Here is a 23,862-nt window from a genome sequence, read left to right on the forward strand (position 1 = left end):
ACCTGGTTGATGGGTTCCCTTCTTGGCGACTCCCTCCTTGGGGGGATCTCCTCATACCGGTCTGGTGCCGTGCCCTGCGCCTGAAATCGGTGAGGTGCTTTGTAGGGCGTGAGCACCGACCTATGGAATACTGGGTGCATTCTGGATCCTTCCGGAAGTGTCAACCGGAAGGCCACCGGATTGATCTGTGCCTCAACTAGGTAAGGTCCTAGCTGCTTATGTCCGAGTTTCTTCTTAGCTAAGGATCTGGTCGGCACTGCGTGGGCCGCTAACCACACCCAGTCTCCCACCTGTATGTCTTCACCAACCCTCCTGTGCTTGTCAGCCTGCAGTTTGTATGCGTGCTTTGCCAGCTCTAACTGCCTCCTAAGCTGCTCGTGGACTTCCTGCAATTCCGCCGCCAAGACTTCCGCTGCCTGTGGCTCCCCCTCCCCCAGTCTCTCTAATCCCGGGAAGGTTCTGGGATGCCTCCCGTTGTTGGCGAAGAACGGCGTCACTCCTGTGGACACGTGCTTCGTGTTGTTGTAAGCGAACTCAGCGAGCGGCAGGTAGTCCACCCATGTCGTCGGCTGTTGATTTGCGTAGCATCTCAGGTACTGCTGCATGACGGCGTTGACGCGTTCCGCTTGTCCATTGGTCTGCGGGTGTCTCGCCGACGCTAGGTTGATCTTGACGTTCAGGAAACCCATCAGCTTCTGCCAGAAGCTCGAAATGAACTGGCGCCCCCTGTCGGACAAGATAGACCGTGGCAGTCCATGCACTCTGAAGACGTGGTCTATGAACAGTTTGGCGGTCTGTTCTGCCGTGGCGACCTTCGCGCACGGAATGAAGTGGGCCATTTTAGTGAACATGTCCACCACCACTAGCACTGCCGTTTTACCCCTTGAGCTGGGTAAATCCGTGACAAAGTCCAGGGCCACCCTCTCCCACGGTTCGCTCGGAGTCTGCAGCGGTTCGAGCAGTCCCGCCGGAGGTTTGTGGACTGACTTGGCCCTTTGGCAGGTGTCGCACCTCGAGACGTACTCCGCGACTTCCCCCCGCATCTTGGGCCACCAAAAATCTCTGGCAACGAGTTCTGCCGTCTTCTCCTTGCCAAAGTGCCCGGCGGTGGGTGCGTCGTGTAACTGCTGCAGTACTTTCGCCCGGAGGTCGTCTCCCGGTACGTAGAGGGCCCCTCTGCGGATGAGCAATCCGTCTCGTACTTGGAACTCGTCGTCCTTCACCGTGCCCTTGTGCACCTCCTCCATCTTGGCTTGTGCAAAGGGGTCCCTCTGCAGTGCTCGACGGACCGCCTCCAAGTCCACGGTTGCTGCAGCGCACGCCCACGCTTTCGGAGCGAAAATGTGCTTGGCCGCTGCTGGTGCCGCCTCTTCGAGGTATTGCGGCTTCCTGGACAGTGCATCCGCCATGATGTTGTTGTCGCCTGGGATGTATTCTATCCTGAAGTCGAAATCCGCGAAAAATTCCGCCCATCTGATGTGCCGCTGGTTTAGGAATCTTGCCGTGCGCCAGTACTCCAGGTTCTTATGATCCGTGCGGACCTGCACGGTGTGCTTGGCCCCGACGAGGAAGTGCCGCCACGCCTTGAATGCTGCATGAATGGCCAGCAACTCCCTGTCCCAGATGGTGTAGTTTTGCTCCGACTTGCTGAGCTTCCTAGAGTAGAAGGCACACGGTCTCCAGTCCCCATGCGGGTCCTCCTGCAACAGTACGGCGCCCACGGCTCTGTCTGAGGCGTCTGTTTCAACCCTCATCGGTTTGCTGGGATTCACATGCAGTAGCTGCCCTTCGGACGAGAAGAGACGCTTAAGGTTCTGAAAGGACTGCTCCGCTTGCTCCGTCCAGATGAACTTCTTCTTCTTAGAGCTGAGCGTGTCAGTAATGGCCGCCGTCTGCATCGCGAACCCCTTGATGAACTTGCGGTAAAAGTTGGCGAACCCCACAAACCGCTGGACCTCCTTCCGATTGCGCGGGCTCTTCCAGTCCAACACTGCGCGAACCTTGGCGCTGTCCATGGCAAGCCCCTTGTCCGACAGCTTGTAGCCTAGGAAATCCACCTCCGTCCTGTCGAACTGGCACTTCTCCAGCTTGGCATACAGCCGATGCTCCTGCAGTCTCTGCAGAACTGCCTTGACGTCACCTTCGTGGGCCTCCTCCGATTCTGAGAATATCAGGATGTCGTCCAAGAAGCAGACGCATGTCTTGTAGAGGAGACCCGCCAGGACGTGATGCATGAAAGCTTGAAAACAGTGGGCGCCATTTTGTAAACCGAAGGGCATAACTCTGTATTCATATGTGCCCAGGGGCGTGAACATGGCAGTCTTCCACTCGTCTCCTTCCCGTATGCGAATCAGGTTGTACGCCCCTCGCAGATCCAACTTTGTAAAAACGCGTCCTTTCCTCGCCGTCGCCAGCAGGTCATCTATCTTGGGCATGGGAAAGGCCGCGGGCTTGGTTCTGGAATTTAAAATTCTGAAGTCTACCACAAGTCTTTTTTGGGGCGTGTCCCTCTTCTTCACAAAGAATACAGGACTGCCCCCCGCTGCCTTCGACTCCCGGATGAAACCGCGCTTCAAGTTGAGGTCTATGAACTCCTTGAGCTCCTGCAGCTCATCCTCAGACATGGAATACAGTTTCCCGGCTGGCAGCGTCGCTCCTGGCAGGAGGTCAATCTTGCAGTCATAGGGCCTGTGGGGGGGCAGCTTGTCCGCTTCCTTCTCGCAGAAAACCTCCAAAAACGCTGCATACTTGCGAGGCACTGCTTGCAGCGTGCCTAATTGTAGCTGCGGGTCGTCCCCTCCTTCTTCCGGGCTAGGAAGGATGCAATGTTCCGCGCAATAGGAGGAGCCGAAGGTCAGTTGGCGTTGGTACCACGCCAATGCTGGGCTGTGCCTGTGCAGCCAACTCATGCCGAGGACTACCGGCGTGTCCGACAGGTGTGTGACATTAAAGCTGATGACTTCTCGGTGATTTCCCATCCGCATCACCATTGGTTGCGTTTGTTGCACCACCTGCCCCCCTAACAAGTCTCTGCCATCCACCGTGACAACGTTCAGGGGCAGCGTGGCTGGTAGCAGTGGTATATTGTGCTGCTGAATGAATTCCAGTCCCATAAAGTCAGCGTTGCTGCCGGAGTCAATGGTGATCGGCACCTCCAGAGTGCGTCCATTGGGCAGTTGGAGAGACGCTGTAAGCTGCACCACTGGTTTGGGTGGGAGGGGGTCTGTGGGTTGCAAAAGTGCTGGGGATTGTTTCATTGACTTGTCTGACTGGACCCCAGTGCCTCTTCCTCCAGCCAGACTCTGTCGTTTAACTGTTGCTGCGTTTTCAATTGAGCTGCTTCAGCGACTGTTGCGGAGGCTGCAGTGTGCTTGTGGAGCCTCTGGGGACACTCTTTCGCCATGTGTTGAGCACTGTCGCAGATGTAGCACTTCCTGTTCCCTCTAGGAGGCTTCGTTTTGGCTGCTCCCGGTGTTAGGGCTCTGTTAGCTGACTGAGCCCTGGCACCTCCTATCTCCATCGGCTCTTCTCCCCCTCCCTGCGAGGGTGTGGAGTGCGCACGCGCTGCTTCTCTGGGAAAGAAGGGAGGTGCTCTGGCTGGTGCCCTTCCCCAACGCCCTTCCTCCCTGTTGCAAGGACGTTCTTCCAGATGCACCCCGATCTCCAGAGCCCTCTGGACTACCTGCTGGGTGCTCCTTGGTCTCTCCCCTCTTCCAATCTCCGCTTTTACATCTGCATTCAACCCCTCCCAAAAGAGGTCTCTGACTGGCGCAGAATCTTTCTCCCACCCCAGGGCATGAACCAGTCCGAAAAATCGAGTATGGTACTGCCTCACGCTGGCTTTGCCTTGTTTAAGTCCATGTATGTCCCTCCTGGCAATATCGACGTCTACCTTTGATAAAAAGCATGAGTCCATTGCTTTAATAAAAGCCTTCGCATCTTGGAGCGCTGGATCATTGTCCCTCCATAGATTCCGCAGCCACGTTTTGGCTTCCCCATGCAAATGGGACAAGATAAACCCCACTCTCTCTCTCTCATCTCTAAAGTCTTTGTCAAGTAAATCCAGCGCAAACAGCAGGTCTGCTCTGAAGTTGGGGTACTGCTGCAAACTCCCGTCGAAATGCGATACAAGGCTTCCTCCCCTTCTCCCCAAACCTATGCCTTCTGCCTTGGCTCCCGTTTGCCCCTCTTTGGAAAGCACGTCCAGCCTGGCCTGGAGATCCCGGCAGGAGGTAACCATCTCCTCCTCTCTCTTCCTGGATGCAATTACCTCAGTGCTGAGTTGTGTCACCGCTTCTTGCAGGGCCTTTATCTTCTCTTCCGTCGTCATCTTGCCTGAGTTTTGTGAGCTCTGTAAGCACCCCTCCTCTGTCCTCGCTGCGCCGACTCACGTGGCGAGGTTCTTGGTGCCAAAACTTTAAAAACGGAGACAGAGCTTACTGTCAGGGCTGGCTCCGGGTCCCAGCTCACCAAGGACCAACGCTAGCCGATAGTACAGTATCAAAGTCTTTATTGAAGAATAGTCTCCATTTACAAGTCTCAGCGTCCCAGCCCTACGTCTGGACTCTAGACCGGCGAAGCTCTGTCTGGATCTCCACCCCCCGTGCACCAGTTCAAGACTCTAATCTTACTCCACCTCTTCCTTCTCTCTCTCTTCCTCTGGGTCTTACTACCCCCCGGGGTCTCATTCCTCCTGGACTCTTCCGATGCGGAGCTAGACCCCTCTGACTCCTCCCCCTCTCTTCGGCGGGCTTTAGGACCTGGCTCCTTACCCGGGCTGCCCACCTTGCCGCCCTCCTGTACATTTGAACTTGGCGCGCGCGCGCGTTTTACTTTCCGAATGACCGTTTCCTCGCTCCCTGACGAGGGTGTGGCCACTCCTGCCTCACGTTCTCCTTCTGCCTGCGCGCTCCCTGATCCCGATGCCTTGGACTCCTCCCCCCTACTGCACTCTGGGGGGGACGCTGGTCCGGATTTCCAGCTGCTACTCTCTGAGTCCCCTTCTTCCCGAGGTGTCCCCCTGGGCACTCCCCTTGCCCTGACCATGGGGGCCCCTTTCTGTGAATCCTCCGAGTCACTGGAGAGACTCAGAGCTCTTGGACTACTGTCGCCGCTGACATTTCCTTCCGACTCCTCCCCCTCGCTCTCTGTTTCTTCCCTCTCCAGTGACTCTGCTCCTGAACCCCTGACACCCGGCATTGAATGTGTTGGCCTAGTGTGGGGCTCCGAGGTGAGCTTGGCTGTCTGGCTGGTGTACCGGCCACCTAGCGCACCAGCAGCCACCCTGTCAGGCCTGCTGGAGGCTGTGGCTGGCTGGGCCTTGGAGTTCCCTAACCTATTGGTATTGGGGGACTTCAACATCCATGCTGATGCTGCTCCCTCCTCACAGGCTCTGGACCTGGTGTCTTCCATGGCGACACTAGGGCTCTCCCAGTTTGTTTCGGGCCCCACACATCAAGTAGGCCACACGCTGGATTTGATCTTTGGTGTTGGTATAGATGTGATCATGTTTCCCTCAATGAAGGTGCCATGGTCTGATCACTACGCTCTGAAAGCCAGGATTGACGTTCCACCCCCACCCTGCTTAGGTGGCGAGCCGATTTGGGCTCGCCCGCAGAGGCTGATGGACCCTGATAGATTCCGTCAGGCCTTGCGGGACCTTGCTCCCCCTGGCGACTCATTGACTGAGCTTGTTGAGGGCTGGAATACCCAGCTCCTAGCAGCCATTGATGAGATCGCACCTAAGCGCCCTCTGCGACCCCGCAGAAACCGGGCTCCCTGGTTTACAGAGGAGCTTCGGAAAATGAAGCGGGACCTCAGACGGCTAGAGCGAGTATGGCGGGGTGCCCATGACGGAGCCTCAAGAACATCTTATAGGGTTTTTATGAAAACCTATGAGATGGCAGTGAAGGCCGCTAAGAAGTCCTACTTCTCGGCCTCCATTGCATCCGCTAGCTCTCGCCCGGCGCAATTATTTAGTATAATTAGGTCCTTAACGCCCCTTGAAGGACAGCCAAATTTAAATAACAATTCGACACACAGCTGTGAGGCATTTGCGAGCTTTTTTGCGGAGAAAGTCCTGTTGCTCCGCCATGACCTCCCTGCCAATTTGGACACAATAAGGGAACTGGAGGCCCCTCGACTGTCCTCGGGTCCAGTATTGGACCACTTTGACCAGATATCCCCAGCCGATGTGGACAGACTCCTCCGAACTGGAAAGCCCACCACCTGTCCTCTTGACCCGTGCCCGTCTTGGCTGATTAGAGCGTGTCCAGACGAGGTGCGGGCCCCCCTGGGTGATATCATCAATTTGTCCCTTGGCACTGGGATATTCCCAGGGGAACTGAAGGAGGCAGTGGTGCGCCCGCTCTTAAAGAAAACATCATTAGATCCTTTAGATCTATCCAATTACCGCCCGGTTTCGAATCTTCCATTCCTGGGTAAGGTGATTGAGAGTGCGGTTGCTGAACAGCTTGGTAGGTTTCTGGATGAAACATCGGCTCTCGATCCATTCCAGTCCGGCTTCCGCGCTGGTCATGGGACCGAGACGGCTCTGGTCGCCCTAACAGATGATCTCCGCAGGCAGCTGGATCGAGGCGGGTTGGGGCTGCTGATTCTTCTAGACCTGTCAGCAGCCTTCGACATGGTCGATCACGAACTCCTGGACCACCGCCTTGCCAACGTGGGGATCCAGGGCACAGTCCTTCAATGGCTGAGCTCGTTTCTCTCTGGTCGGGGACAGAGGGTGGCGCTTGGGGGGGAATTGTCATCGCGCCACTCCCTGGTGTGTGGAGTGCCTCAGGGTGCGATTCTCTCTCCGATGCTTTTTAACATCTTTATGCGCCCCCTCGCCCAGCTTGTCCGGAGTTTTGGGCTGGGCTGCCATCAGTATGCTGATGACACCCAACTCTATCTGTTGATGGATGGCCATCCTGACTCGGCCCCAGACACACTGACCAGATGCCTGGAAGCTGTGGCTGGATGGTTTCGTGGGAGCCGGTTGAAGTTAAATCCTTCGAAGACAGAGGTCCTCTGGCTGGGACGGGGCGATATGGGATTGAGGGGGCAACTCCCATCTCTTGCGGGGGTGCAACTAGTGCCAGCATCGTCCGTTAAGAGTTTGGGTGTAATCTTCGATACCTCCCTCTCTATGGAGGCGCAGATTACAGCTATAACAAAGGCGGCATTTTTTCATCTCCGCCAAGCTAAGCAGTTGGCTCCTTATCTCTCTCTCCCTGACCTAGCCACTGTGATCCACGCGACGGTCACCTCCAGACTGGATTATTGTAACTCGCTCTACGTAGGGCTGCCCTTGAGACTGACCCAGAAACTCCAACGGGTGCATGCCGCAGCGAGACTCCTTATGGGGTCGTCACTGCGAGATCACATTCATCCAGTACTATATCAGCTGCACTGGCTCCCGGTGGAGTACAGGATCAGGTTTAAGGTGCTGGTTTTAACCTTTAAAGCCCTTCACGGCCTAGGACCCTCGTACCTGCGGGACCGCCTCTCCTGGTATGCCCCACAGAGAAACCTACGGTCTGCAAATAAAAACATCCTGAAGGTCCCAGGCCTCAGAGAGGTTAGGCTGGCCTCAACTAGAGCCAGAGCTTTCTCGGCTGTGGCACCAATCTGGTGGAACGCTCTGTCACAAGAGACTAGGGCCCTGCGGGACTTGACATCTTTCCGCAGGGCCTGTAAGACAGAGCTGTTCCACCAGGCCTTTGGTCAGGGCGCAGCCTGACCCCCTCCTCTGGCAATCTGCACAGGGTCCTGCTTGCTGGTTGCCATCAATTTGTTTCTGATTGATTTTATGGTAAAGTTTTTAGAATGTTGGATTGTTTTTATTGTTGTTAGCCACCCTGAGCCCGGCTTTCGCTGGGGAGGGCGGGGTATAAATAAAATTTATTATTATTTATTATTATTATTATTATTATTATTATTATTATTATTATTATTATTATTATTAAATAGATTTCTGACTACTCTTCTTTCCCCTGCGAAGGGGGAGAAGTGGGTGTGCATTTTCTATGCTGGGAAATGTCGCCTATATCAAGATCTCTGGAACGCAGCCAGAAGCAGATCACCGGTAAACCAGCTCCAGGAGCAGAGAGAGGGGACAGCCTCTCCAGATGGGGCTAGTTTTCCAACATGAAGATTATAGAGACATTACCTTAATTTTAAGAAGAAATGAAATATGGCACAAGTGGGAATTCCCGGAGAGAATGTCATTTTTTTACAAAGACAAGAAATTAAAAATCAAATCCCCCCCAAGAGATTGGAAAATTTATGAGAACGTACAGAAAAGAGCTTGGGGAAAAAGAAGAGGACATACCACTGGAAGAAGAAGAAGAGGAGAAAGAAATTTAAAAATATAACGACTTTGTATTTAATTTCTGACAACAATGGGGTTGGAAATAATATCATGGAATGTAAATGGTTTAAACAATAAAATTAAACACAATAAAACTGAACACATACTATCAAAACAGAACTGACGTAATTTGCATACAAGAAACACATGTTGCGAAAAAACATAACAAAATTCTTAAAAATAAAAGACTGGGTAAAGAATATATATCAGCAGATGAAAGTAAGAAAAGGGGGTAGAGTTGTATATAAAGGAAAAATATGAGTCACGCCAAAGATTTAAAGATGATAAAGGAAGAATTTTTGCAGTTGAAATGGCAATACAGGGCGAAAAACTAATTATAGTGGGAATCTATGCACCAAATGATAAAGCGAATTTCTATAAAGAGTTAGAGGACCAACTTTATGGACCAAAAAATAATATTAATTATTTAATGGGGTGGTTTCCCTAGAAATGGACAGAACAGAAAAGAAAAGGATAACAAATCAAGGGAAGCTGCCTAAAACATTTTTCAGTTTGGTACAAAATAATGATTTGATAGACATTTGGAGATTAAAGCATCCATTAGAAAAACAATTCAGTCACTTTTCTGAACCAAACCAGAGTGCTGGAAGAATCGATTATATTTGGACTTATAGGGAATTGGCAACAAGAACAACAAAAACAGAAATCCTCCCCAAAACTATTTCGGACCATAATGCAATAAAAATGGAAATGAAAGGGAAAGAAGAGACTACATTTAGGTGGAGGATGAATGACGGATTACTGGATAATCAAGTAATATTGCAAAAGGCACAAAAAACATTGAAAGTTTATTTTGAGTTTAATATGAACAAAGGAGTGGACATTAATACTGTATGGGATGCATCAAAGGCGGTAATAAGAGGATTTTGGATACAGCAGAACGCAATTCAAAAAAGATCAAGAGAGAGTAAAAAGGAAAAGATATTAAAACAAATAATAAGTAATGAAAAAAATTAGCAAACAACCCCAAAGACAATCAAGCTAAAACTGATATAAAAAAGTTACAAACACAATTTTTGATATTAATAAATCAAGAAATAGAATGGAAAAATTTTAAAGCAAATAAATTTTGAATCTGTGAATAAGATAGGAAAATTACTCGCCTGGCAACTTAGGAAGAGACAAAAACAGAATACAATAACGAAATTGACGGTTGAAGGGAAAACAGTTGAAAATCCAGATGAAATTAAGAAGAATTTTCAAGGATACTATAAACAATTATTTAGTAAAGGAAAGGAAGATGAAGGTAAAATAGAAGAATATTTGGAACAGAACAAATTGAAGAGAATATCAAGCTAGGAGAGAATTCAACTCAATAATAATATAACAATAGAAGAAATTAAAATGGCAATAAAACAAGCAGTAATAGGCATCAGGCCCAGACAGATTGACACCCAAATACTATAAGAAATGCTCGGAATTCTGGAGACCTGGAGAGAAGCCCATATCACCCTGCTTCCTAAACCTGACACAGACCCGACTCAAGTCAAAAATTATAGACCAATCTCTCTCCTACATAATGACTATAAATTATTTGCTAGTATTATGGCCAATCGGTATAAACAAATATTAGGAGAGAGAATTGGGAAAAACCAAGCCAGCTTTGTGCCTGGTTGACAACTGAAAGATAATGTTAGAAACATTATTGATATAATTGAATTTTTGGATGGCAGAAGGGATATGTTCTTGGATGCCGAGAAGGCATTTGATAATGTGTCTTGGCACTTCATGAAAAAAAATCTAGAAATTATGAACATGGGAACGACATTTATAAATGGAATTAAATTTATTCAGAACAATATGCCAGATTAATCATCAATAACACACTTACGGAAAGAATTGAAATATCAAAAGGGGTGCCTGCTATTCTGTTATTATTTATAACAACATTAGAAATCCTGCTGAAAAAAATAGACAAAACAAAAGAAATAAAGAGCATTGGAATTGGCTATAGAGAGTACAAGTATAAAGCATTTGCAGATGATGTTGTGTTGACGTTGGAACAACCAACAACTAGTGCAGTTGAAGCAGTGGAAAGGATAGAAGAATATGGTCACCTAGCAGGATTCAAACTTAATAAGAGCAAAACGAAATTATTAACAAAAATATGGACAGTAAGGAAATAGAAGAGACACAAATGAAAACACGTCTAATGACCCCAAAAAGGTAAAGTACCTGGGCATATGGCTTACAACAAAAAACATCAACCTCTACAAGGACAATTATGAAAAGGTATGGAGCGAGATAAAGCAAGACCTAGAAATTTGGACTAGAATGAAATTATCGCTGATGGGCAGAATCGCAGCTATTAAAATGAACATGTTCCCAAAATTGTTATTTTTATTCCAGACCATCCCCATCGTATGCGGAACAAAGCAATTTGATATTTGGCGAAAACGAATCTCTAAATTTATCTGGCTGGGGAAGAAGCCTAGGATTAAATACAAAATTCTGACAGATGTAAAAGAGAGAGGTGGCTTCTCACAACGAGATTTAAAAATTTATCATGAGGCATCTTGCTTTAGTTGGTTGCATGAATAGATGACACTGGACAATGAGGAGGTATTAGATCTAGAAGGATTCGATAACAGGTTCGGCTGGCACGTTTACATGTGGTATGAAAAGGTAAAAGTACATAAAGGGTTTCTGCACTATATCATCAGAAAATCCTTGTATGAGGTATGGAATAGGCATAAAAATCTGTTAGAACGCAAAACCCCTTGGTGGATTTCACCACTAGAGGCATTTGCAGTAAAAAAGAAGAATATGGCGAAGGAATGGGCGACATATAGAGATTTATTGGTGGAAGTCAATGGTAAATTAAAATTAAAATCATTTGAAGAGTTGATGGAAGCTAACTGATTGGTTACAGTACCACCAATTGCAAGATGTCTTTAGGAAAGATTATAAAAGTAATGGATTTGGTAACACTAAATCAAAAATTGAGACAGAACTGTTGTGTAGTAAAAAGAAAATGGTGTCAAAAATGTACAAGGTACTATTAGAGTGGAATACAAAGGATGAGGAGGTAAAGAGTGTGATAAGATGGGCACAGGATTTGGGACATAATATTGATTTTGAGAGATGGGAAGTAATGTGGAATAAAACAATCAAATTTACTGCATGTGTGGCTCTCCAAGAGAACTTAATGAAGATGATGTATCGTTGGTACATTACCCCGAGTAAGCTTGCTAAAATGTATAGGTGTCAGGATAAATCATGCTGGAAATGTATGGTGAAGGAAGGGAACTTCCTACATATGTGGTGGACCTGCACCAAAGTTAAGGTTTTCTGGGATAATGTTTACAATGAATTAAAAAGGATACTAAAATACAACTTTAGTAAAAAAACAACAACCAGAGGCATTCTTTCTGGGGCTAATTAGTGAAGAAATTAATAAAAAAGATGTAAATTTATTCATGTACACCACAACGGCAGCAAGAATCCTCCTGGCCCAAAGATGGAAACAGCAAGAACTCCCCACACTTGAGGACTGGCAGATAAAGATGGCAGAATTTGTGGAGTTGGCGAAGTTGACGGGGAAAATCAGGAATCGATCCGATGAAAGATTTCAAAAGGACTGGAGTAAATTTATTTATTATTTGAAAAAAATTGTACTTATCTGAAAACGTTTGTAGCTTTAACATGAAATGTTTAGTAATGTGAAATTAAGATGCTAATTTACAAATGAGAGAGTGATTTTTAAATGTTGATATAAAGTAAAGAAGTGATTATGGAAATGTGATAGATATGTTAATGTCATAGGGAAGTCAGAAAAGAGGGAGGGAAGGGAGGGAGGTCAATGTTCTCTTAGAGCAAATAATATATGTTGTGAATATGTGTATTGAATTAAAATGAAATACAGTGGTACCTTGGGTTACATACGCTTCAGGTTACATATGCTTCAGGTTACAGACTCCGCTAACCCAGAAATAGTACCTCGGGTTAAGAACTTTGCTTCAGGATGAGAACAGAAATCATGCTCCACTGGCGCGGCGGCAGCAGCAGCAGCAGGAGGAGGCCCCATTAGCTAAGGTGGTGATTCAGGTTAAGAACAGTTTCAGGTTAGGTCGGAGCTAAACAATATAAATTAAGAGCATTCACAGATGATCTGGTTCTGACACTACAGGAGCCAGAATCTAGTGTGAAAAGAGTTTTAGAACTGATCCAAGAGTTTGGTCGATTGGCAGGTTTTAAATTAAACAAAACAAAAACTAAGGTTTTGACGAAGAATTTAACAGAAATTGAGAAAGAAAGGTTTCAGAATGAGACAGGTTTGACAGTGGTGAAAAAAGTGAAATATTTGGGAATCACTATGACTCCAAAAAATGGGAATTTATATAAAGACAACTATGATAAATGTTGGATGGAGATAAAGAAAGATCTAGAAACATGGTCTAATTTGAAACTCTCTCTATTGGGTCGTATTGCTGTGATAAAGATGAATGTATTGCCAAGAATGTTGTTTTTATTCCAGACATTACAGATCATTGATAAAATTGACTGTTTCAAGAAGTGGCAGAAAGACAAAACTAGATTTGTCTGGCAGGGCAAAAAGCCAAGGATAAAATTTAAAATATTAACAGATGCAAAGGAAAGAGGAGGCTTTGCCCTACCAGACTTGAAACTTTACTATGAAGCAGCAGCTTTTTGCTGGCTGAAAGAATGGCTACTTCTTGAAAATACAGACATACTGGATTGAGAAGGATTCAATAATGTGTTTGGTTGGCATGCATATCTATGGTATGACAAGGTCAAAGTGCATAGAATGTTCAAAATTCACATTGTCAGGAAAGCATTGTTTAATGTTTGGATGAGGTATAAAGATCTACTTGAAAATAAGACTCCAAGGTGGTTGTCTCCGATGGAAGCAAAAGCACTAAAAAAACTCAATATGGAGGCCAATTGGCCAAAATATTGGGAGATCCTAGAACAAGACGGAGATAAATTGAAACTGCAGAGTTTTGACAAATTAAAAAGCAAAGTCTGCGATTGGCTTCATTACCATCAGATAATGGAGGCATACAAATTGGATAGAAAAATTGGTTTCCAGGTGGAAAAATCAAAATTGGAAACAGAATTGTTAGAACCCAAAACTAAGATATTGTCAAGAATGTATAATTTGCTGTTGAAATGGAATACACAGGATGAGGAAGTGAAATCAGTAATGATTAAGTGGGCACAAGATGTTGGTCATAATATAATGCTAGCTGACTGGGAACGGTTATGGACCACTGGTATGAAATTTACGGCATGTAATGCCTTAAGAGACAATATTATGAAAATGATATACAGATGGTACATGACACCAGTCAAGCTAGCAAAAATCTATCACTTGCCCGATAACAAATGCTGGAAATGTAAAGAAACTGAAGGTACATTCTTTCACCTTTGGTGGACGTGCCCAAGGATTAAGATCTTCGGGGAGATGATCTATAATGAACTGAAAAAAGTGTTTAAATACACATTCCCAAAGAAACCAGAGGCCTTTCTCCTGGGCATGGTCAACCAACAGGTACATACGAAGGATAGGACATTCTTTATGTACGCTACAACAGCAGCAAGAATACTCATCGCACAGTATTGGAAGACACAAGAATTACCCACGCTGGAAGAATGGCAGATGAAAGTCTTCGACTATATGGAATTGGCAGAAATGACTGGCAGAATCAGAGACCAGGGAGAAGAGACGGTGAAGGAAGATTGGAGGAAGTTTAAAGACTATTTACAGAAACACTATAAGATAATGAATGTTTGATGACATCAGATTGAATGCAAAAGGTTATTAGTAAAAAATTTAAAGTTTAAGAAAGATTAATGTTCTAAGATATATGGAAAAGTAATTATATTAGGACATTAAGATAAATGATGAAATCAAAATATGATAGAGGGAAGGAATTTGCTGACAGAATATATGACCTGGAATACAGAGAAGGGAGGTCTGGGGAAGTCGCAGAAACAAGTTAATGCAAAGAATATAAGGAGAGAAAAATTGCTTTTAATGCTTTTAATGTCTTTATTTTTTCCTTTTTGTATTTTTTGTTGTTTGGTGTTTGTATGTTGTTGTATTCTCTTTCTTTCTTTTCTTTCTTTTTTTTCTCTTGGTTTGTTGTATTGTGTCTTAATCTTTGTTCACCTATTGTAAAACTTAATAAAAATATCATATATATATCTCTCGTTCCGGAGATCTGTTCTTAACCTGAAACTGTTCTTTATATATATATAAAGAACAGTTTCAGGTTAAGAACAGATCTCCGGAACGAATTAAGTACTTAACCTGAGGTACCACTGTATGGAAAACTCAATAAAAATTATGTTAAAAAAAAGAAAGAAGGTGAAAAGCAGGACATGGGAAGGGTGTGACTTGGGAAGAGGTGGTGGGATTAGGAAGCAGTGGGACTGGGGAGAGACTTGAGGGCCTGACGTACCCTCTTCCACAATCCCACAGTGGCATAGCATAGCATAGGTAGCTCACTGAGACTAAACAGTTCCTGGTCCTCAAACCCATGGAGTCCACAATAAAATCTGACTATGAATGGCTACGTGCTCTGGCCAGATTCCATCAAACTTGATTTAAGGCAAAATGTCTAACAGCCATGTAGTTTCTCAACAAACACCTTGATTGGAAGAAGGCTCAAAGAGTTGTATTTTCAGGTTGAATCTGATACATGAAAGAAGGCATTCTGTCTGAACTTCAATGAGATCAGATCTAGAGAAAACATAAACTTGATGGAGCCTTGATCATTTGAGTCTGGAAGCGCAGAGGAACCCCCACTGCCAGAAACATGTCCAACATGCATAACCATGACTTTTTCACAAGGAAACGGCATACATCCTTCCTCTAGGTCAGGGGTTGGGCAAATGTAACCCTCTGCATGTCACTATTTATTTGTTTTATTAAACAAAATTCATGCACCACTTAATTGTAATGAAAAGTCTAAGCGGTTTACAACAAAATAAAATCAAACATTAACATTAGCATTAGCAGACTGTTAAATACAGTGGTGCCTTGGGTTACATATGCTTCAGGTTACATACTCTTCAGGTTACAGACTCCACTAACCCAGAAATAGTACCTCGGGTTAAGAACTTTGCTTCAGGATGAGAACAGAAATCATGCTCCACTGGCACGGCAGCAGCAGGAGGCCCCATTAGTTAAAGTGGTGCTTCAGGTTAAGAACAGTTTCAGGTTAAGAATGGACCTCCGGAACGAATTAAGTACGTAACCAGAGGTACCACTGTATAGGCCATTGGTTGTCGAACCAGTGCACCATGGCACCCTGGGGAGATTGAGGACACTAATTTCAGAAAAGGCAAGCTGGGCTGTCATGTGCAGTGTGTCAGCTGGGACCTGCAGAACAGTGGTCTTGCTTGGGTTCCTGTCAGCATGCGCGCTCCCACTTTACATGTGCACCATAAATGTTGCCCCAAAGGGGCAGGGTGCTACAGGAATCCCCACATACGCACAATCTGTAATGGAGCCCCAGTGTAAGCAGTTCCCACAGGGGAGCTGCAGAAAGAATGTGGTTGGTCAAGGGAGCCATGGACTCAAAAGGCATTCAAACATTCAGCAATAGGCTAAAAAGGTCTGTGTTTTAAACTCAACTTCTATTATATCTTATATCATTTCAGACCATTAGAGTCAAACAATGGTTGGAAGGCACCAGGTTCCCCACCCCTGCTATAAAATCATTTGTAGCCATATTAATTTCTTCTTTCCAAAAGAAAATTTTTTTTTTAGGTTCTGAGTGTTTTGGATGGCAAGCTTCCCCTCTCCTCCAATTATTATTATTGTTCTAAAGCTGCAACCCATGAGGCAGTGAGGGTGAAAGAGAGGAACTGCCCTACTGGTGAGACCATTGCTCATTAGCAAATTGAGATCCTTGGAGCATTTGGCAGTGAAAGGATAGGGACATTTTCTTTTCCATGGCATCATTTGCTCTTCCCTTCCAATTACCCGACTTTATTCCTTAGTACTCAACTTCCCTACAAAGCAACGACCTTGTCTATTTGTCGCATAACTGTTGTTGCTATGGTAGATCTACAAAGGAGGAGGAGAGGAAGGAGAAGGGAAATGCTAATTAATAAAATCATCCTACTATTTGTCTTGGATCTGAACTCTAGGTCACACATCAAGCCAAGAGCAATGCTTAAATAGCATTTGTGGTAGAAACATGCTTCTGGGAGGAGCAGGGCTTAAATAACATGGTGAACCTCCTCCCCTCTGTCACACACTTAGCCTCCAGCATGTGGTGGCCTGGAGGACGGGATCTGCATGATTTCTCCAACTCCAAGAGAGGGAGAGACTAATGTGAGCCAGGCTGCTGCACAATTGCATGCACATGAATTTATTTGTTCCAATATGCTGCCTTTCGGAACATAAATCCTCACCATTAAATTCACCTGAAGCACCTCCTTGTCCATTAGGCACCACTCAGATTATTGCAATTCACCTGGAGAAGCCCTCCTAATGGACCGACACTTGTTGCTGTTATTAATTAATTAATTGAATTTGCCCTTCACCCGAGGATCACAGGGTGGTTCACAATATAAAAACATAAAAATGTGTGACAGTAACAAGCAAAAAGAATACCCCTCTCCCACAGTATTATTATTATTCTCATTTTAGCAATTTTAGCCTGGTTGGCCCGCTCAACTGTGGCCGTGCCTCTGCCCTGCCTGGACTTGGGGTGGTGAGGTGTGGAAACCTCTGGCCTTTGCATGGCCAATTGTACAAAGTCACATCCTACTGAAATCAGACAATTCTGATTGTTTCGCCACCTGCAGAAAACATTGTTGTTTCATCAAACATTTTTAAGAGAGTGAATTTGAATAACCTTCTGCATTTTATTATTCTATGGTATTTTAATGATTTTGTTATACCATCATAAATTATATTTGTCCTATGAGTTGGTGCATTATAACAAAGGAACATAGGAAACTGCCTTATGCAGAGTCAGACCATTGGTCCATCCCGCTCAGAACTCTTTACACAAACTGGCAGCAACTCCATTGTGTTTCAAAACAGAATCCCTCTGAGCCCCACCTGGAAATGATGGGGATTGAACCTGGGACCTTCCCATGTGAAAAAGCCACTGAGCCGCGACTCTTCTTGAAATCTGCTGCCTCTGAACAGGGAGTTTCTATAAAGCCCTTGTTACTAATGCCATCTGTCCCCCAATCTGGAGTTGTCTAAGGCTATGTACACACCATACATTTACAGTAATGCACACTTAAAGCACATGACTTTCCCCCAAGAATCATGGGAACTGTAGTTTATCCCCATAGACCTACAATTCTCAACACCCTTAAAAAACTATAGCTCCCAAGATTCTTTGGGGGAGGTAATGGGATTTAAATGTGCACAGCCTAATCTTAATTCAAAACTGTTTCAACAAGTGGCCATTGCCGCATCCCTAGATTAATGATGCGTTCTGTGAAGAAGGAACCCTCTTTTGTCTGACTCTTGCAGGATTCCTCCACACTGCCATAGGGTGACTGGGGCTGTGGTGTGGTCGGCCCTGGCACATTATTCTGAGGGTGCAAAAGGGCGTAACCAGGTTCTTCCATGAACAGGCAACCTATGGAGAGGGAAGCTGCACCAGGGGAAGCCTGGCTGGCTGGTGTGGAGCCGTGCTCTCCTCTCTCTCTAGGAGAAGGAGGCACCATCCCAGCCCCAAAGGCCTGGCCCTGGCGCAGCTTGGTTCCCCGCAGGGCGCCTGTTGCATCCTCTCAGTACCTGGTGGCGTCAGCATTAGAAGACCCTGGGTGCCAAAAAGCCGCAGTACGCCACTATTCCTCCATCCTAGAGAGCCGATTTGTGCTACAGCTGCTCTCTCCTCACCCCTTTCTATCTGGTCCAAGTTTTCCCTTTTACATGCACAGGAGTTGCTACCATAGCATTTAAAGAGAAAAAAAATGCTTTGCACTCTGCACAGCTTAAAGAAAAGGAATGACCCTCTTCTCTCCTCTCCCCTTGCTAGCATATCTGATTATTAGTTGTGGCTGTGGGTGTGGGTGTGTGGGTGTGGGTGTGTCTGGCACCTTGTAAATAAATAAGACATTGCCACATCTCTGTAAATCTGCAAAAGTTTATCACCAGATAGCATAAGAGAGAAGTTGTTTCACTATGTCTTGGGCCATAAAGCTAAAAGTTTTGCTCTTTTGGGCAGACAACTCTTTGTTTATCATCTTGCTTCTGCCCTGCAGGGAACTAGGCTAGCAGCCATTGCCAAAGCTGGCAGTAGTAACCTCAGAATTTATATTTGATGAAGCGGAAGAATTATGTACTTCCCAGTGGCTGTGCTGTGCCTAAACCAGGCATAGGTAGGTTTAGGTGGGTTCTGTTAGATTTAGGTGGGTTCTGTATTGTATTTGCATTGTTGCAAATTGTTTGCATTGTTGCATTGTTGTTGTTGTTTTATTTGTACCACACCCATCTGATTGGGTTGCCCCAGCCACTCTGGGGGGCTTACAGAATATGCAAAAACATAACAAAACGTTAAACGTTAAAAACTTCGCTATATAGGGTTGAATTCAGATGTCTTCTAAAGGTTGTGTGGTTGTTTATCTCCTTGACCTCTGAAGGGAGGGTGTTCAACAGGGAGGGCGCCAAGAAGGCCCTCTGCCTGATTCCCTGTAGCTTCAATTCTCACTTCAGCTTCCCTGGGTGGCTGTGAGTTCTAGTACTGTGAGAGAGGGGGGGAAAGGTTTGCAAACAATCACTGACATTTGACTTTTCTAAATGTGAGAGTTAAGAGGGTCTGCATTACTGAAGGCACAGTGGGAGCAAGCAAATATGGCAAAATGCAAGAAACCAACCCATCTCCCTCCCGCTTTAAAAAAAGGAGGAAGAAAGACTAGATTCTCCACCAGCAGCAAAGAGCAAAATGATATTCTGTATGAGTGCTGGAAGGAGAAATAAACGTCTTTGTTGAGATGTCAATTAAAGGCAGTTCCAGAATTGGTTATACATGGCCAGAGGGTACAGCAACAGCTTCCATTTTACAAGCAAGTGTTCAGAAAATAGGGAAACAGAGACACTTTTTGAGTGGCATCTACAGGAATAAAGGGGGTCCTCGTGAGGCTGTATGGATGGGTGTTTCTAAGATTGCCACAGCAAAGCGAGCAATGAATAGCTGCTTTCCTTCAACTTTCTTTCTGTGCTTCTTGTCTGCTGTCCCGAATCCACAAGGCCAGTCAAAGTGCCACCCTCACCTCTGCTTAACAGGAAACTGATGCATGGATCCAAAAAGACAGAGTATTCCACTCCTTAAGAAGAAAAGGGGGGAAAGGAAAGCCTTTATCGTCAATGTATTTGGACCTACCTGTGGCCTTTAACGTTGGCTGCTCTCCTAGCAACAGTTTCAATCTTTTGGCATGAATTTTCCCTTGATAGTGTGACTCAGCCACGACGGCTGAAGTAAAGGACATGTTACAGAGCGTACAGCATTTGTTCTTATCCACCGATTCATTGTCGCTGCCCTGGAGGATGAGAAGGAAGAAGCAAAGATGTTATGCATGTCAAAGGCAGCAGTCGCAAGAGGGCCAGACTCAAATGCAAATTCTGGTACTACCAGATCTTGGGGCTGGATTTTGAGGACTCTGGGTCTGACGGATCCATTTCAGACATCCGCCTGAAATCATGAGGCATCTGAAAGGGGGGAGGAATAGGAGAAGTGGGCTGGGATGAAAGGCAAGTGGCTAATGTGGGACTCTCCAGATGTTATTGGACTCCAGCTCCCATCAACATCTGGAAAGCACCAGGTTGGCTACCCCTGATATCAGGGGTATAGTGGGAGGGGGCAGGGGGGCTGTAGCCCAGGCCGTGTTTAGGGAAGTTTTTAATGTCTGGTTTTTATTGTATTTTACAATAAATACCAGCCAGATGGGAGGGGTATAAATAATAAATTATTATTATTATTATTATTATTATTATTATTATTAGGCACAAGCCAAGTGCCCCCCACAGGGATCCCCGTCCCACCCTGCCTGCTGCCGGTGTCTGTGGGCCTTGGAGCCTGGCTGAATAGCTGCCCAGCCAGCGTCAGGGGGGAGGATTGCCTGCCAAGGGCCATGTCAGCCAGCCAGGCTTCTCCTTGCATGGATGGGCAGTGACACAGCACAGCCCCACTTGGTTCTGGTGGGCAGGGCTGAACTGGCACATACACCCCATGGTGTTGGTGGCAAGGGCTGGCCTGGCGTGGTGGGTTCTGTTGACCCTCCATGCCCTGCTTGGGGCATGTGCCCCAGGCAACAAAAAAGGATGCAACACTGCTGCCTGATATAAAGAACAATTACTTGTTGCATTCCTGCCAACATGGAAACTGTTGGACCTAGAAGCATGGCCTTGTCAGTGAAATTACCTAGCTAGGAAGGTAAGAAGACTAGCCCTGGCCTGGCTCCAAATAAGAATGTTTGTGTTTATTAAGGGAAGTGCATTCTTGATGAGAAATAGTTCTATAGTCCTAGCTAGCTAAGTAGCTGGAGAAACAAAGAAGCCATGCTTGCCCCTTTGTTCTCAGAAAATACATCCAAGAGTAGGAGGCAGTTGTAAAAAGGATATAAGCTAACACATTATCAGTCTAAATTTCAAAGGGCAGAGAGAAGTTAGCATACAAGTTAAAGGTACAGGGTTAGCCTGTGAATCTGGAGGCCCCTTACTCTGCTTAAGCACCACGCAGACCCTTTTCTGCACGCTGGATCACACCCAAACTTCCAACAGAAACAGCAGAGGAACTGTCTGCAAGCCACTTCAGCAGCTGAGGGTTCTCATACCTTCATCTGCCTGCATCTAAATCAGGGCTAGCAACTCCCTGGCTGAGGGGACAAATGCAGCCCTACAGGCCTCACTATGGTCTTCAGAAGGTTGCCCAAGAGGGAATGTGGCCCTTGGGTAAAAAAAAATTCCCCACCACAATTTAAATAACCACAACAACAATTTTATTATTTATACCCTGTCCATCTGGCTGGGTTTCCCAGCCAGATGGACAATAGATGCATCCTTGTCCTGCTCAAACGTTTGAGGCTCAGGAGAGGAGACAATGCTTACAAGACTCTAGCACACAAGTGTATACTTCATCAGCATTTTCAAAAAGCATCCTCAGAAGTCAAACAGGGACAGGTAGCAGAAAACCGGGTTAAGCTGGAATAGATGGACAGCTTTGACAGTGGACTCATTTCCTGTGAGCTGCCTCTTACACCCCCCAAAGCATCCCCCAGTGTGGGTAACACTGATGCTGCAAGCTTGTATCAAACACATTATGCTAAGCTTGAGCCCAAATTTCTCAAGGACATTTTTCAAGGAGTGTTGGCCTGAGATGTTTTTATTTTTCTCACTGTGTCCCCCTCCCCAGAAAGAGAAGACCATGCTGCAAAATTACAGCTGAATATAGTCTACCATCTAATCATAGTGGATGCTGTTCCCTGACCCAAAGAAGCAACAACACCCCATAATGACACACAACATCCAGAGCATTGTGAAGGATGTAAAATGGTGGCCTGACAGCTTCTGCCCTTTGCCCTGACATCCCACCAAAAAACCTAAAACAAACCTTGGGAGCGGGGGAAAAGAAATTTCTGTTCCCCCTGGAGGAATTTAAGAAATTAGAATCATAGAATCATAGAATCATAGAGTTGGAAGAGACCACAAGGGCCATCGAGTCCAACCCCCTGCCAAGCAGGAAACACCATCAGAGCACTCCTGACATATGGTTGTCAAGGCTCTGCTTAAAGACCTCCAAAGAAGGAGACTCCACCACACTCCTTGGCAGCAAATTCCACTGTCGAACAGCTCTTACTGTCAGGAAGTTCTTCCTAATGTTTAGGTGGAATCTTCTTTCTTGTAGTTTGGATCCATTGCTCCGTGTCCGCTTCTCTGGAGCAGCAGAAAACAACCTTTCTCCCTCCTCTATGTGACATCCTTTTATATATTTGAACATGGCTATCATATCCCCCCTTAACCTCCTCTTCTCCAGGCTAAACATGCCCAGCTCCCTTAGCCGTTCCTCATAAGGCATCGTTTCCAGGCCTTTGACCATTTTGGTTGCCCTCCTCTGGACACGTTCCAGTTTGTCAGTGTCCTTCTTGAACTGTGGTGCCCAGAACTGGACACAGTACTCCAGGTGAGGTCTGACCAGAGCAGAATACAGTGGCACTATAACTTCCCTTGATCTAGATGCTATACTCCTATTGATGCAGCCCAGAATTGCATTGGCTTTTTTAGCTGCCGCGTCACACTGTTGGCTCATGTCAAGTTTGTGGTCAACCAAGACTCCTAGATCCTGTCCCTCCCAGTTTAGTCCTCCCAGTTCCTTTGTCCACACACAGTGGTGATGAATTTCGAGAGGCCATTTATACACAACAGCTACATGGGAGAAGCAGAAGCCAGGACAACAGCAGAGTAGGTAAACCTTTGCCATCTCTCCCTGCTCTGCATTTTGGTTGCTCTCTCAGCAAGGACAGCCGAGCTGCTAGACTGGAGTTGCCATATTTCAAACAGTGAAAATCCGGACAGAAAAGTTGTTGAGTTTTTAAGGGAAATCAACCAAAATGACACTGCTGGCATGGATTGCCATTTAAACAAAATTGCCATGTTGATGTGTCTTATTATTCTGGTCTAGGGAGGGTTGCAGGTCATTTCATTGCTAGGGTGGTACCAAAATTTTCTATTTCTCTTGGGTGGAGTATCATCATGTTTTAATATGTTATATTGACTGTTAATGTTTATATGAATTTCTCTTCTTTTCTGTGGCATAATGTTTTTATGTATATGTTTTCCAATGCAAGTCACTTGGAGACTTATAAGTAAAAAATCACTAATATGCTTAAATAGTAATAGTAATAATGCTTTAAATTGTGCTTTAAATTGAGCTTAAACAGATGACCAATGGAGATGGCATAAGATCAGAAACGACTGCTCCAATCTTTAGGCCCAGATAATAGTCTGTTGACAGGAGTACACCAGCAGTAAATCGCACTGTACACGTTGGAGTTAACCCTTTATTAACAAGAACAGGATCTGCACAGATTTGGCAGAGTGTCAGGCCTAATGAGCGCAGGAACTCATCCCCACTAGGTCTTGCTGCATGGATCAATTACCAAGACGAAAGGTCCTCACCTCCCCACAGCTGTCTTTGTCTCCTCCTCTTCTGGTTTTCCCCCAAGCAATCAAAGACTGTGCCTGTGTGCCTCCTGTCTTTGCTCCTTCTACTTCATGCCTCTTCTGGTTCTGGGAGACCAGGAGAGAGGGGAGCTTGTTGCAGCAGCAGGAGGAGACACCTTCTCCAGCCTGACTCCTCTCTGCCTCTTGGCTTCCCTCCCCTGCTTCAGCTTCACCCTCCGATTCTGGACTTCTCCCTGCCACACACTCTCCCAGCTCACTAAGCCCTGTTACCCCTTCAGTGACACCTCCTCTTCCCAGTCTTTTCCCTCTGACCACTCATCATTGTCCCACCACCGCTCCCCAT

At 45.9% G+C, this 23,862-nt stretch overlaps 1 protein-coding gene across 3 annotated transcripts in view; it reads right to left on the reverse strand.

Moving 5' to 3' along the window:
* Positions 1–23,862, reverse strand: part of ZMAT4 (zinc finger matrin-type 4) — a 246,193-nt gene that overhangs the window by 68,272 nt on the left and 154,059 nt on the right. For all 3 annotated transcript variants that reach the window (XM_083456650.1, XM_083456651.1, XM_083456649.1), the window contains exon 4: positions 19,723–19,879. In XM_083456650.1, the coding sequence (XP_083312776.1) occupies positions 19,723–19,879 (157 nt within the window). The remainder of the gene's footprint in view (positions 1–19,722; positions 19,880–23,862) is intronic.

This window comes from Podarcis tiliguerta (assembly GCF_965153285.1).
Source record: "Podarcis tiliguerta genome assembly, chromosome: 8".
NCBI lineage: Eukaryota > Metazoa > Chordata > Lepidosauria > Squamata > Lacertidae > Podarcis > Podarcis tiliguerta.